We start from the raw sequence: 14,946 nt of genomic DNA, 5'->3' as shown, positions 1-14,946 counted from the left end.
CCACTTCCGCAATTCCGGTCATGAGTATGAGGTAACCCAGCTTTAGCCTGGCTCCGTCCTCCTACGTACTTCGGCTCAATTTTCATTTTCCTTCAGGACTCCGTTTGGGAGTGCGGTATATTCTCTGGTTTTCTCCGGTCAAATTTTAACCGGTCCAATCAGCGAACAGAGGGAGTGGCTGAGAACGATGACGTTGATGTCGTGCGCTAGTTTGAGATGACATACGTCACGACCAAACGTTAGAGATTGGTTATGGCAGATCCAATAGTTTTAAACTTCAACAGAGTACCCGCCTTCAAGGAAGTTAATGCTTGTCAATGGAGAGTGGCCAGACTCTCTGTATGAGAGTCTGGTAGGACCAGACTAGCTCTGTTTATCATATTAGATACATCTGAGTGTGTTGAAAATGATGTTATGACGTTACTCTGTGCGTTCGCTCGGCGGCTGCTATGACACTTGTTGCACACTGCAGTGAGAGTAAAGCCTTTTTGATTCGGATATGACGCCATCGACAGGCGACTCCCTCACACGTCCCGGTTCCTTGGTTAAAATAACAAATTTCTTGGGATTTACAAATAGTTGGAAACATTTGGGATATTGTAAGTACTCAACTGAACAAAATATATAACACTGGCCTAGTGGTTTTTGGATATTTTACTGAAGAATTTTTACATAGTGCACCTAAAACCTTTAGTCTTGAAATAATTAGCATTTTTAAGAGTGGCATTGCATATATGATATAATGACGAGAAGGCCTGTATTGTCTTACTGACACTTTCTTTTCAAATGAAGTGAATGTTTCATAATCCTGACCCTCTGAGCAGTTGTTTACAGCGGTTCATAAAGCAGCACTTTATCTCATAGTTTACTGTCTTCTCACTCCCCGACAGAGCAGGAACTGTTCAGTCAGACCCATGTGTACCGCACATTTCCTCACATCACAGTGGCTCTTCTCCAGGCCTGTTCTTTTCTGCACCCACTTTATGACCTTGTTTGCTTTTGTTGAAGGCTCCAGCTGGCCTGACCGGTTCGGAAGACCACAGAGGCACATCCCTTTTCATTTTGTGTGGCGGTCCACGCTTCTCGCTGCTTTCCTGCCTCTTTGTCCCCGCTCTGTCAGTGTGAGTGCGCGTGTGTGGTCCCTGCCAATAGTTTTGGCCGCAGCATGTGCTAATGGCCGGTGAAGATGTGAAGTATAGCTGACAGGGCCTGGTTTGTGCCCCACAGCCACATCTAGAGAGACTTTTTTTCTAAACATGAGGTTAATGGAGCAGACAGGTTATGTGTGGCAGACCCCGATCCACCCAGCGGAGGTCTAAGCTAACTGTGACGGTGGATGATTGGACTAAACTAGTGTTTGTTAGGATTTCAGAAAGTTTTCTCTGCTTTGTTGATGCTAACTTCAGCCATGCAGCAGGTATGTGTATACATGGTCTGATAGTCCAAAAGAAATCCTCCATACACTCCTAAAAGAAATGTTCCAAAAGTCAGTTTTTGCAGCGATGCCATAGAATAAACATTTTGGGTTCTCTAAAGTCGATGCACACACTTTTAATCACTGAAATGTTGGTTTTCATGCTAAAGGTTCATAATAAAACATATACTCTAGTATTTGTCCTCTAAAATATTTCTCTTTTTTTGTATCACATATTTTAGTAATTATCCTAAATTAGGTATCATGTGAAAGCTTACAATCTCAATATTCATCTGAAAACCATTTTGAAACTGGATGTTGCGTTACCATAGAAACAGTACTCTAAATTCTTTTAGCAGTCTCCTCCCTATGGGCGTCATCATGTTTCAAATATTTACATTTTCACATATTTATAATCAAAACCTTTTCTAATCTTGACAAAACACATACCGTCGGAAAGGTCTGACTCTCAAGGTTCCATATTTTGTGATAGAAGTGATATTTGGACAAAAATTTATTAATTTGTTACAGCAGAATGCATAAAAAAATTTAATGGAATGTCTGCTAATGGTGGCTATTTTTGGAATTAAGCCTAAACAAAAAATCTCGTTGGAACTTCAATTTTGTGATATCAACTTAAAATTTTGAACACAACTTGGTTAGAATTTGATTGAATAGTAATTTTAGAGTAAAACATATTTTTTGTAAAATATATATTTATATTTTATATAAAATAAAAAATATTTAGTACATTTTACAGTAAATGTAAACTTCCATAACTTTTTCATACTTTCATTTTTTAAAGTGCTTTCGCTTCAGCAATAATCTATAATAATAATTAAGTGTCTTTTAAAATGAGACCAAACTTAGGTCTTAGGTCCAAAGCATTCTTGAATTACAACCATTTAGGTTTGGATAGTGCATTTTCACATCCGTTCTCAAAAACAGGGAGTGAGAGTTAAGGATGGAACCAATGCCAATAAAGAAACTTTATTTTTAAGGGTGCAGGGATCCTTGCTGCTTCTGGAAAGGTTTAAAAATTATATTTTTGTCTTTTACTTTTTGAAAAGGAAATTATTGGCTGGGGGACAGAAATCAGGAAACAACACTGGCCTTGGACAGCTTTGACATAAAAACAACTTTGAATCGAGTGACTACTGAATTCATATATTTTGCATTTTATTTCCAGTTTGTTTTACACAAAATGACACCAAAGTGTATGTGCCCGTCGTGAAAGTACGAGTTAGTAATTTTTACAATGTAACTCCAAGTTTAAATCAAATTCGCTTTAACACAAGCCACCCTTTTTGTAAATGTGTTGCTGGAAAGGCCTGTTATAATAGTGCAATGCCAATGGCTTGAATGTGACTGAATCTTTCCTATAAACAAACCAGAAACATCCCGCCAGTGAAGGACATCTGAGGTGCCAGTCCAAGGTCATATTTTCCAGCCCAGCCTTGGACAGAAGACGCCGTCTTCGCACAGTAACTCCTTTCTTTTGTGTCTGTCTGTACCGCAACAAGTGTGCTTGCTCTTCAGGAGGATGTGGCCTGTCTGCAGCTTTTATATTCCTAAATACAATATTTCTGATCGCTCAGCCACAACATACCACTGTCAATGTTATTATTGTACCACTAAATGGATTTGGATGGGTCTTATTAAAATAAAAATTCTGACGTAGTGATTTAAATGTTATAAACTGTGTCGAAGTAAATTTGAATGTTTCTTGCTTGAACGTAGCAAAATTAAGCTTTGGGTTTTCAAGGTATTTTGACCTTTAGATTATACATTAAAATCTTATATTTATGGAAACAAAATTAACGAAACAGCAAGGTTTATGAAATGTAAATGTCATGGGCTACTCCTAATCTAAAATGTAATGTTCAGTTTGAGCTCCTGCAAAAATAAATAAATGACACATTTTTAAAGAGCTTCGGGACCCGTTTTGTGTCCGATTATGGAATCCAATAAATACTTAAATAAAAATCTAATATTCAGTGCACTTTTATAAAGAAATTGATCTTGTCGGCTGAAGTAATGATAAGTCAAAATGCGGTGAAATGCTGCCATCTGCTGGATATTTTCGTCTTCTCCCAGTGACTTTAAAGTAACCTAAAGCAACGCCTACCTAAGCATTCTTGCAAACCATGTGCACCCTTTCATGGAAACGGTATTTACTGGTGGCTGGATAATGCGCCCTGCCACAAAGCAAAAATGGTTCAGGAATGGTTTGAGGAGCAAGAGTTTGAGCTGTTGATTTGGCCTCCAAATCCCCCAGATCTCAATCAAACAAGTCCGATCCATGGAGGCCCCACCTCGCAACTTACAGGACTTAAAGGATATGCTGCTAACATCTTGGTGCCGGATACCATAGCAAACCTTCAGGGGTCTAGTGGAGTCCACACCTCGACGGGTCAGGACTGTTTTGGCAACAAAAGGGAAACCAACACAATATTAGGTCATAATGTTATGCCTGATCGGTGTATATACAAACAAACAGAAATGAAACTGAGAATGCCAAAGATTGATTTATTTTAGAACATCAAAAAAGGAAACGTTTAAGAGTATGTTTAAGGCATATCATTTATAAGCACAAATACTCTCTGGGTCTTAGTGTACACATCCATTAACATGTCTCCACAGTGAATATTCATTCAAAAACATCAACAAAAAACTGTTTAACGTATCAGAATCGGCTGAGATCCTCAAAATCTTCTTGTTTAAATGAGCAATCTACTCTCTTATCATTTAAAGAGGTTATTTTTTTAAACATACTTTATATATTGTATTTTTATTTTCAAAGGAATGACAAAGCCAAATGCTCTAGAACGGTCTTGGAATTTCTGATGACCGTTATGGCGTCCTTTGAAAGTGCAATGACAAACTTGAAGATACTGTAGGGGGCAAGATGGTGGTTCTTCTTTATCGCAGATCCATTACATGAAGTCATCTGAATCATAGCCATCCTGCAGAGAAAATGATCATATCTAGTCATAACAGAATTCAATGCTCAGCAATATATATTAAACACTAAGGACGTATTACCTCATTTGTGGTCATGTTGTCACTCTTCATGAGCGTTGAATAATTCCTACAGGAAAGTAGATGTTACATTTACAGTAAGTTCATGTAATGAATGCCTGTACCTTTAAATAGCAGGTTTTAGAATGACACATTCTGATGTACAATTTTGTTACATTTATCATTTATATTTATGTATATACAGTGGAGTCCAAAAGTCTGAGACCACACTGAAAACAACTCAAATGCTGTTGTAACTGAAGCAAAAAAGGTGATTTAACAAATATAAATTCTGAAAAGAAATTGTTTTGCTGTTAATATAATTTATAATGAAATTAAAAAACAATAATAAAAAAAATAAAAGCATTTCGCAAGTGGTCTTAAACCTTTGGATGCCAGTGTATTTAAAAAACAAAGCAAAAGTTATAATATGCACTGCAGCACCTTAATTCTTCCATCTCTCTTTTCTTCTTCGTTTCCTCCTTCTCTTTCTTCTTCTGCTCTTGTATTTGAGCCTTCTTCTCATTTCTTTCCTCTCTGTCCCGAGACTCCCTCTCAGCGGCCAGATCAGGATAGAGCTCCTCTTTCGTTTTCTCTAGTCTGTTGACAATTTCGTTGATTTTCTTTTCTACTGCCACAATTTTCACCTGTTGAAGTGCACTTAAATATTTATACAGAATTTGCAATTATCTACAAGATTTCAAAGTACAATAGAGGGTATACACGTGACGTCACCGTCGGCCAAAGTGACTGCAGTTACACCGACTGAGTGGCAAAAAGAAAACACGAAACACATTTAAAACGGGAAAAAGCTTCGAGATTGACTGTACTAATAGATTTGACAAGAAATCTGAGGTATATTTTTACAGTCTGCCGAAAGCTACAGAAAAGAGAAGCAAACGGATCGCTGCAATTCACAGAAACAACAGAACCCCAGGCAGCGAAACGTGGAATTGCGGTTATATTTTGTGCCAATATGTTGAATTTTGGGGTAAAATCATACCATATATATTGTATTGTTATATATTGTATTGACAACTCATCAGTTAAGTATTTAGCAGCTTATATTCTGCATAAATTGGATGTTTTTAATCAAACACTGACAAAAACTATAACATTTTTAGGGCTGGACAATATGATATAAGTGATCACCCGCTTTTAGACCTACCTATATTGTATTTATATAAAGCGTTCACAGGCAAACTTTCTTTATGTATTTCCCTGGCGTCGAAATCAGGCACATATATATATATATATGTCAGGAAACACGATTCCTGGCTGCACATCAATAAATGGATCACTGGATCTTTGGTAAGTTGTAAGGAACACTATATCGAATCCAACCTTTAGTTTAATGGATACTCGTTTGTTTTACTCGTGTTTCCCCAATATTGTTCATGTAGAGGAAAGTCCGGTAGGAAAGTGACGTCAATGCATACTTGCATACCCTCTATAGTAATACATGAACACTTCAAAGTCATATGAACTGTTCAGGCAGGAGTTTTTTTTTTTGTTGCATATCTGATTCATATCTAATTTACTCTGTTGTAGTTTCAATTGTACAAAAACAAGAATTGGCTAGTGCTTATTCTCAGAGAAGCATCATTATCTCTAATCATACCTCCTTCTGCCGATGGAAGCCTATCTGACCGACATCCATGTCCGCTGTTTTTTTCAGGTTCGCCCATGGTGTGTAGACAATATTAATATTGTTCATTTTGCATCCTGTAAATAAAAATACAGTTAAGATCACACCTTCAATAACACCGTTAACAAACAACTTTTGATAGATTCTTCATACCTTGAATACTGTTGTTTTTGACCAGCTGGACACAGTCAATCAGGACTTCTTTTGGTATGTCTTCTATCGTTACACCCTTTAATCAAGTAACAGTTGTCAACACCGAAATATTATAAACAGCTGAATGCTAAAATGCGTTTCACTTCTCGAAATACCTTGGGCATTCTTAGATATACATGAGCAGATGAGAGCTTGTCCACGTGGAACCTGGAATCACAGAAACATTCATTGCAGATTAAAACTAGAAGAAAAAAACTATTCATTTGTGGTGACGAGCACCAAATAAATTCTCACCAAATATCTTCCGGCCATCCATATTTTATAAGATCTTCATCTGTTGAAAAACAGAAACCACTATTAATGGCCTGACAAGTACAGAATGCTGAAAAGTGTTATGATAAAACAAGCACCTACTTTCATATTTATCTTTGCCCATGTAGATGGTATAGGGCGGTGAGACCACTGTAAAAGATAAGCATACATTGCAACTTTTAAAAAGCACTGTTTACTCTTGCTATTCAACTAAAGACATACTGAACTGTAAAGACAAGATACTGTCAAGCTACATATATTACAGTTTTGATCATTTTTTTGTCGTATTTATTTTAAGCATTATAATTATTTCGTATTCATACAGTCTTTGTTGACAACATAAACATGGTCTTGCCTGGGCACACACTCACTACTCACCGTCGCTTTTAAAGTAAAACACCATCTTTCCGCAAAGACACAACCTTTGAAAGGTCTCACTATATGTATTCAACAAAACAGAGAGCAGATAAGAGGTAAATCATAGGCACATGTCATGTGTGCCATCCATTCCGACCACAACAGGAACCAAGCATCGCTGCAATGTAGTAGCGATTCACGATTGAATTGTTCATTTGAATCGGATCTTTTCAATGAATTGGTTCAACGGGTCTGAACGATTCATATTCCGAACTATCCTCACGTAAACAACTGCATGGCCTACTACCAAAGACTTTATATACAGTCTTAAAGGACTTTGATACTACTCTTACTATTTATGTCATAGAAAGAATATGGTAAAAGTAGCGAGTAGTGAGTGAAATCCGATTTCAGATAGTTTTAACAACACACGAATCAGTTTATTTTAATAAAAATGTATTTTTAAAAAACTTTTGCAGACTGATGCAAATTTATTTTGTGTGTAACCTAGATAATTCTAAATTACTTTATTTTTAGATGACAAACTGGAGAACTGACATTGCCTCACAAATGCCTGAAATGAGAGAAATTATTTTTAAGTTAGGCTAATTCATAGGTTTTACCCAGATAAGTGCTCTCTCAAAAAAAGACTTAAGAATGTGTTTAGAGAAACCTAAAAAACTACTTTACATTTATTTTGGAATTGCTCTCACACAGTGACATTTTGGTGTGATATGTGATTTTATCAAATTAATATATTTATTTTATAAATCTTATTTTTCTGTTAGTCAAATATCATATTCATAAATGTAATTGTTCTAGTTGTTAACTTTTTTTATAGATTTAAACTTGAGATGAAAATGTATTTTGAATCTATTGAATTCTTTAAAAACTTAAAAGCTACGAGAACAGTGGCTGTGTTTAAGGACTTAGCACTTAATCTGGACTGAAAGACAGAAGGACCTTATTGTAGGTCTATTATTATGGTAGGACATTGATGACATCAGTTGTTACTATTCATTCATGCATTTAATAACAAAAACTGGAGAACTTGAACCCATAGACTTGAACCGGACAGGATTTTTAAACCGGTTCTGTACAAAGAATCGATTCGCAGAGATGAATCAGAGTTCCCATAGCTAAGCGGATGTTGTCATGCAACACTCGCTGTTTCCGTTTCCGTGTGCGCCACAATTGGCTTTGGCGCGGTCTTCAAAACAGATCGCGGGTGAAGGGGAGAGATTTGCCGCTATTATTTTTCACCCAGTGTTTCCACACAAATAAAAAAAAACAGAATCGGATTTATTTTACCTGGTAAGTCATCTACTACAGATATTATGTCAGTTTTAAATGAAATTTGTGATGGTGATCGTATCCAGCGTGTATTTTTTTAGAGAGATTTTGCTTGTTGTCACTTGTTGGCGCCTAGAAAAGAAATGAGGTAAAAACCAGTGAAATGTATTGACGTTTTATGTACTGTAGGTTTTATAATCTGGGCCAAACTACATATACCCGTATCACAGCAATACGTTTGACAGGAGAACATACAGTTTGGTTCTTTTAAATTTCTAATTTTAAGGACTTGCACTATTCTCACTGGCTACGGACGCAATTGAGTGTTTTTATTAAATACTGTTGACTAAATTTGCTCATGTTACTACTTTTTCTACACCATTCTCAATAAGGGCAGAAAAACGAATATTACAGAAATATTAGAATGTTCTAGAAGTGCAAACAATGGCGTCCTACATAATTGTTAGATATTACGTCATGCTCTGATTCCCTGTCTTCTCATTTCAGGTGATTTGAAGATGTTATCCCGAAAAAGAAAACATGGCTCTCCTGATGCTGAAAGGTATGAGGTTAAATTTAGTTAGATATTAGATCGTGAAAAGTTATTTTGTCTTATGACACACATTTTACCCCCCCCCCCCCCCATTTTGTTTAAACCCACCACAGTAACCCAGCTAAGAAACAAATAACAACCCTGAGAAATTCTCCAAGAAGGTCAACTCGACAAAAAGAGAACATTCCCATCTCGCTGGCATCCCCCCAAAAAATTCTCAGCACACCCAAGAAGATGCAGAGGACCTCTTCACTAGAATCTCCTCCAAAACGAATCTCGCCACGCAAAACGGTATTGGGGGCAAGATCCTTCTACAGCAAGCAGAAGCCTCTGTATCTCACACCTCTTGAGAGGAAACTGTTGAAGGAAGTCAAGTCACCACCGTCAGCCCCTAGCAATGAGCCATCACATCCCCCTTCATCTGCTGGAGATCCTGTTAAAAAAACAGTGAGGAAGGTTCAAAAGAAAAGCAGTGGTCCACAGGCTAACCTGAAAGGTTACTTTACCGCTAAACCCAAAGGGAAAAGTGCCTCTGACACCCAAACGGATCAGTCGTCGGAAGTCATTGTGCTCCCCATTTCGTTTAGCTCTATGAAGTCCAAAGGTAAACCCAAGCTCGTTGTGGGAGCAGCTTTCTTTAGCACCGGAAAAAAGCCCACTTCATTGTACAAGAAGTCTGCACAGAACACAAAGCCTAAACAGCCGTCAACCTACGAGAAACCCAACTCTCAGAAACCCATGAAGGAGAAGAAAGTGACGTCAGCACCAGGAGAGCGGTCCCCGGTCCGCCGTGCCGTCTTCTTAAAAAAACTCCCGGAAGTTGACAACACCACTAAATCCACCAATAATGAAAATGCCGAGACCAGCAAGGCAACGCAAGTGATGTTAAGTCCTAAGAATATGTCCCCTCAGGTCCTGGCCGATTTGCATGGTGTCACCAAAGATTTAAAGGTGATTTTGAGGAGATCCGTTAGCCCCAACAAGTCCATTGAAGCTGGTAGCCAGGTTAGACTATTGAATTATCTGCTAATAACTTCAAATGTAAAGCTTTCATCATCGGTTTCTCAAACTGAAAATGCTTTCCAGGACTCGCCTGCAAAAACTGACTCAGTGTTTGATGTGAGTGACATTTCACCAGATCACAACAGCTCTCATGATGATGGTAAATTATTAAATATTCTATCAATCTGTCTGTCTGTCTATTATGTATAATCAAAAATACTTTCAATTTTTGTATATATACCTTTGTTATATATATATCTAATATGTATGTATGTATGTACATGTACATAAAATAGTTTCTACTTAGAAAACATTAAGTTATTGTTAAATATGATTATATGAATTCGGTTTCAAAACGACTGTTAAATAAAATATCTGATCATTAAATAAATATATATTTTATTTTTATTAAAAATATAATGCATCTATATGTAAACAAACCCTAACCCACAACAATAATCTGTAAACAATCAGATCTGATGATATTTTTAAAATATGATTTATTATTATTCCTCTCTATTCAGAAGATTCATCTATATATCCCATCTTTGGCACTAAAAGGTAAGACATTCATATACAATTTTTTCCCTAATGCAGTTGCAAAGTATTGAATATTGATTTACATGTAAAATTTAAATACAGTTTCAAAAGTATAGTTGCATACTAAGCTACTGTGTGTACTAACTTATGACCTTGCTTTTCCAGGTTATATTCATTCTTTTGTATTTAATGTCATGACAATGTAAAACCAGTAAAGTTTACGTTGAATGTGTTTAGTTTGAGCCTTATCAGTTGTTCGTTCTTGGTCTTAGACCTCAGAAAAAAGGGATTTTGTCACCACCCCTGAACACCAGCACTCCTGCACTGACTGCCACTCCTGCTCTTAAGGCCAAAGAGAGGAGCGCTTTGAGAAGAGAGATGAAGAAGCAAACGGATAACCAGCTCATCATTGTGAGTAGAAGGTGCAGTTGTTGGATGGAAATAAGTCGGTGGTTCTTCACCTCTTGTTAATGGTTAATGTGTGTGCTCTTCAGGATGCTGGTCAAAAGCAGTTCGGCGCTACCACATGCGGGTCCTGTGGGATGCTGTACAGTACAGATAGTCCTGAGGACAACTTCCAGCACACACAGTTCCATCAGCGCTTCTTGGACACCATTAAGTTTGTGGTGAGCCATCGTGATGTTGTCATCAATGCAGTTCTGCTACGAAAATGCTGCAATTTCACATCAATTTGTATGTTTTTAGGGCTGGAAAAAGGAGAGGGTTGTGGCTGAGTTCTGGGATGGAAAGATTATTCTCGTTCTTCCTGAGGATCCAAAGTATGCCACAAAAAAGGTATGCTGGCTGTGGTTGATTCTCGGTCAAACGCTGCTTCTGCCCACTAGGGGTGTAATAGTTCCCTGTAAAAAATCTAAAATCTGGCGACGCATCTATAATATTTTTTGTTGAAAACAACACGTAAACAGACAGACAGAGTTAGGCTAATGTATGTTTCTGTCGATGGATACACATTCTGGCTTCCCGATACATTACAACAGCGATGATCAAAAAGCGTGGACAAAACAGTCACTCTTGTATGAGTCCCGTATGCTCGAACATGATCCAGTCATTTACGCCGGCCCATCATTACCCGGGTGTTGATAGCGTGCAAGCGCTGGTGAGACCTGAACACCACATGTTGCTATTTGTTTAAACTAAACTCAATTAAGCCGTGCCTTGTAAACATTCAAGAGCAAGATGCAAAAGAGATCTTGCACATGCTGAGAGAAGATTTGTGTGCGTGCACTCATCTGAAGCACACACTCACAGAAAGCGGGCAAATATTAAGTTCTCTGTGCTTGAACCAAGCGGCAACCTCCCGCATTTTCTCTTGAAGCCAATATGGAAGTGACTTAAACTGCAATTCATCGACTCTGGCTCCAGAAGGGAGCAGAATCTCATTGAGCCCCATGTTAAAATGCCCAAGTTTACAGCCTGGTACAAATTGTGGTTTTGGTCTATACGGCTAATTTTGCTCTTCATGACCACTGTGAGGGGAGTGAATTTTTTTTATAGCTCATTCGCTTGCATTATATAAAGCTTTAAAGTCCTCGATAATTAAGGGCGTGGCCACTTTGAGTGACAGGTGGATAGCCATTTATCTGCTGTCTGTTAGTCATCGCGTCACCTCAGCTCCACCCATGTCCCGCCTCTTTGCCCATTTTCTATTATCCGGGAGTGACGCGCTGACAAGATGGCAATGGCCAGCTCGTCCCTACTTTGCGCTTCAAAACGGCTCTTCAGAATCCTATGGGTAACGTCACGGACACTACGTCCATATTTTTTTACACTCTATGGCTTGAACGGACAAATTCACACAAAAAATGGTGAATAATTTAAACCTTTGCTGCCCAGCTAAATCATCAGTATTTTCTAGGGCTGCGATTAATCTATCGACTAAACAAAAATTTTACTTAAAAACATTTAATTTAACTTGCAACTTTGGCATTCAGTAGTTTACTATAAAAAAAGTATAAATGTAAATAAGCCCTTAACAAAATGTTAAACTAAAAGAGTAAAAATGTAAAAAGGTACAAATTGGTAGACCAACATTAAAAAAAAGAGAATATCAGCAAATACTTTTATATAAAATATTGTTGTCACGATACCAAAATTATGACTTTGATACGATACCAGACTAAAATACCTCGATACGATACTGAATCCATACCATGGCAAAAAACTGTAAAAGTTATTGAATAATATGACAGAACTTACTATTTATAAAATCACATTATTATCAATCATGTTAACACTAACCACTATTCTGAACAGGTTGGGATGACTGAAATCTTATTTCATGATACGATTTAATATTTAAGTGTCATTTTATAATTACAATATAGATGTTTAATTTAATTGTATCCTTTTTTTTTTTTAAATAAGCCATGTATATTACAAACAATATGAAAAAAACAGTGCTTTTAATTTCAGTTACAGTAGCTCTAATTACCAGTAGCATCCAATAAATATATTAAATAATCAAATGTAAAAACAAAAGTGCATAGTCTGCATAGTCACTGTAAATTAACTACACACTGATTCTTAATAAATATATTAAAGTTAGTCAGTCAAGCATGGGGTGGTTTTCTATTTTCTTTTGTTTGATTAACATTAAATCACACATAATATTAGGTCCGGCCCTTTAAGACCGGCACTGACCAAATACATCCGATTTCTCACTCAACTCTGTATACGTTCACTAAAGACATATCCGACTGTGTTTACCTGAATACTCGCAAGGACGTGCATTTTTACATATTTTTGACCATTCAAACCCAATAATCTGTGAACCTGACTTTGCGATCTGTCTGAGTGAAAGGCATGTGGGATTCAGGTCAGAGTTTGGCAGTGCTAGTCCGCAAGCACGTCCCGGCCGCGCCGCACTTTTCTGTTGCTCTCTCTTTCCTGAGCTGCGCATATATATGTGACCGTTCTGCTTCCATTGTTTTGTGAACGGTGGTCACACACGTCCTCACTCCTGCTGTCACACATCGACGCAAATTAAGATATACTGCTCTTATTAGAGTGGTTATTTTTAAAGTACCGGTACTAATAAAATGTCATATCGTACCCAACGTACCCAGTCGATTAAAAATATTGATATCAACTAGTTATTGTATCGACCAATCGCGTCAGGCCTAGTATTTTCTAACTTGTGCTGCTTTGTTCCAGGCAGAGGATGTGAGACGGATTGCAGACAGTGAATTGGGCTTTCAGCAGATCACACTCAGCAGCCCGAGCTCGGCTAAAACCTTCCTGTTCATTAACAGTGACAGGATGGTTGTGGGATGTCTGGTGGCTGAGAATATTAGACAGGTGAATCTTTGTCTACCTAAAGACTTAGCTCAGAACGGCAGTGATGAACTAAAGTAAATCTGATCTTACTGAACGTTCTCTAGGCCTTTCGGGTGCTGGAGCAGCCAGAGAAACCCCACGACATAAACAAGGAGGATTTCATGGAGCGCCACAGAGCCTGGTGCTGCTCTACCGCGCCGGAAAAAGCCATCTGTGGCGTCAGTCGCATCTGGGTCTTCAGTCTGATGAGGAGGAAGAGCATCGCCACTCGCCTTCTGGACACTGTCAGGTACCGAACGTTTTCAGCGCATTAATAAGATGAAAGATATATGCATAAATGACTGTGTATATAAAACTATTGTTTCTTACTCTTTCAGGAATACTTTCATGTACGGGAGCCATCTGACCAAAGAAGAAATCGCCTTTTCTGACCCTACACCAGAGGGGAAGCTGTTTGCTACAAAATACTGCGAGACGCCAACGTTTCTGGTTTACAACTTCATCAGTTAAAGGAAAAAAAACTACACTGTTTTAGTTTGATTGCATTTGTTAATGCTTTTGTCCCCCCCCAGATTTTTTAATTGATAAAAAAATGGTTAGATGTTCAAATGAAGTTCGGTCTGATATGATAAACATCTCATTTTGCTGTTATGTAGAGACTGATGTTTTGATTTTATTCATATTTAAGGCACTGTGTACTTCAGAACAAATACTGGCTGTTTATTGTAAGCTAGCAGGTCCTAAAGGTTCCTGTTTGGAAAATTAGGCTTTGTAATTCCTTAAAGTTGGTTGTAAAATGAGCAAAATCTGTTTAGCTGCTCCTTACTTTGTACATATTTTAAAATAAATGGTCTTGTTCATACATTTTGTATTGTATTTGTGTGAATCAATCTGATTATACAACTTAGGTGACTGGTCACTTTTTAAAATTTCAGTTTATAATTACCCGTTTGTCTTCTAGTTAATTTTATATTTTTGTGGTGCAATGACTTTAAAATTCTTTCTAGTAGTTTCTATTCATCTGCCCACAAAACCTTGCATTCAAGCAGTCTAAATGAATTAACAAAATTCTTTAGTTTAGGGCAGATATTTCCCATTGAAAAAGGAAGGAAAACGTAAATAAAACACTAGAATTAAGACTAATTTACCATTTACTTCTGAATACTGGTCAATTAATTCATTCTATTGACAGCCATTGTTTTTCTTATTTATACATTTAATGTGGTGAATAGAAATTGTATTTATTTTCTGTTGACCTGAGCTAATAAAAATGGAGTTGTATTTTTTATTAAACAAAAATTAATAAACGCTGCACGTACATACTGTGTGTACTAACAATAACTAGGTACTAACCCT

At 37.3% G+C, this 14,946-nt stretch overlaps 2 protein-coding genes across 2 annotated transcripts; one reads left to right on the top strand and one right to left on the bottom strand.

Annotated features, from left to right (window-relative positions):
* Positions 1 to 3,871: 3,871 nt before the first annotated feature.
* Positions 3,872 to 7,118, bottom strand: ccdc25 (coiled-coil domain containing 25). The gene is made up of 9 exons (XM_079831267.1): positions 6,927 to 7,118; positions 6,651 to 6,698; positions 6,531 to 6,570; positions 6,392 to 6,443; positions 6,237 to 6,312; positions 6,057 to 6,160; positions 4,880 to 5,082; positions 4,460 to 4,505; positions 3,872 to 4,380 (listed from the first exon to the last, which is right to left on the bottom strand). The coding sequence occupies exons 1-9, from the start codon at positions 6,949 to 6,951 to the stop codon at positions 4,351 to 4,353; spliced, it is 624 nt and encodes a 207-aa protein (XP_079687393.1). The 5' UTR covers positions 6,952 to 7,118; the 3' UTR covers positions 3,872 to 4,350.
* A 968-nt stretch (positions 7,119 to 8,086) lies between these two features.
* Positions 8,087 to 14,457, top strand: esco2 (establishment of sister chromatid cohesion N-acetyltransferase 2). Its single transcript, XM_079831099.1, has 11 exons — positions 8,087 to 8,219; positions 8,706 to 8,760; positions 8,865 to 9,756; positions 9,838 to 9,913; positions 10,278 to 10,314; positions 10,566 to 10,704; positions 10,788 to 10,919; positions 10,999 to 11,088; positions 13,468 to 13,611; positions 13,695 to 13,879; positions 13,968 to 14,457. The coding sequence occupies exons 2-11, from the start codon at positions 8,717 to 8,719 to the stop codon at positions 14,098 to 14,100; spliced, it is 1,872 nt and encodes a 623-aa protein (XP_079687225.1). The 5' UTR covers positions 8,087 to 8,219; positions 8,706 to 8,716; the 3' UTR covers positions 14,101 to 14,457.
* Positions 14,458 to 14,946: the final 489 nt, after the last annotated feature.

Source organism: Gobio gobio (assembly GCF_949357685.1).
Source record: "Gobio gobio genome assembly, chromosome: 12".
Lineage (NCBI taxonomy): Eukaryota > Metazoa > Chordata > Actinopteri > Cypriniformes > Gobionidae > Gobio > Gobio gobio.
Note: the sequence above shows the minus strand (reverse complement) of the source record. Positions and strands in the feature narration are given on the sequence as shown.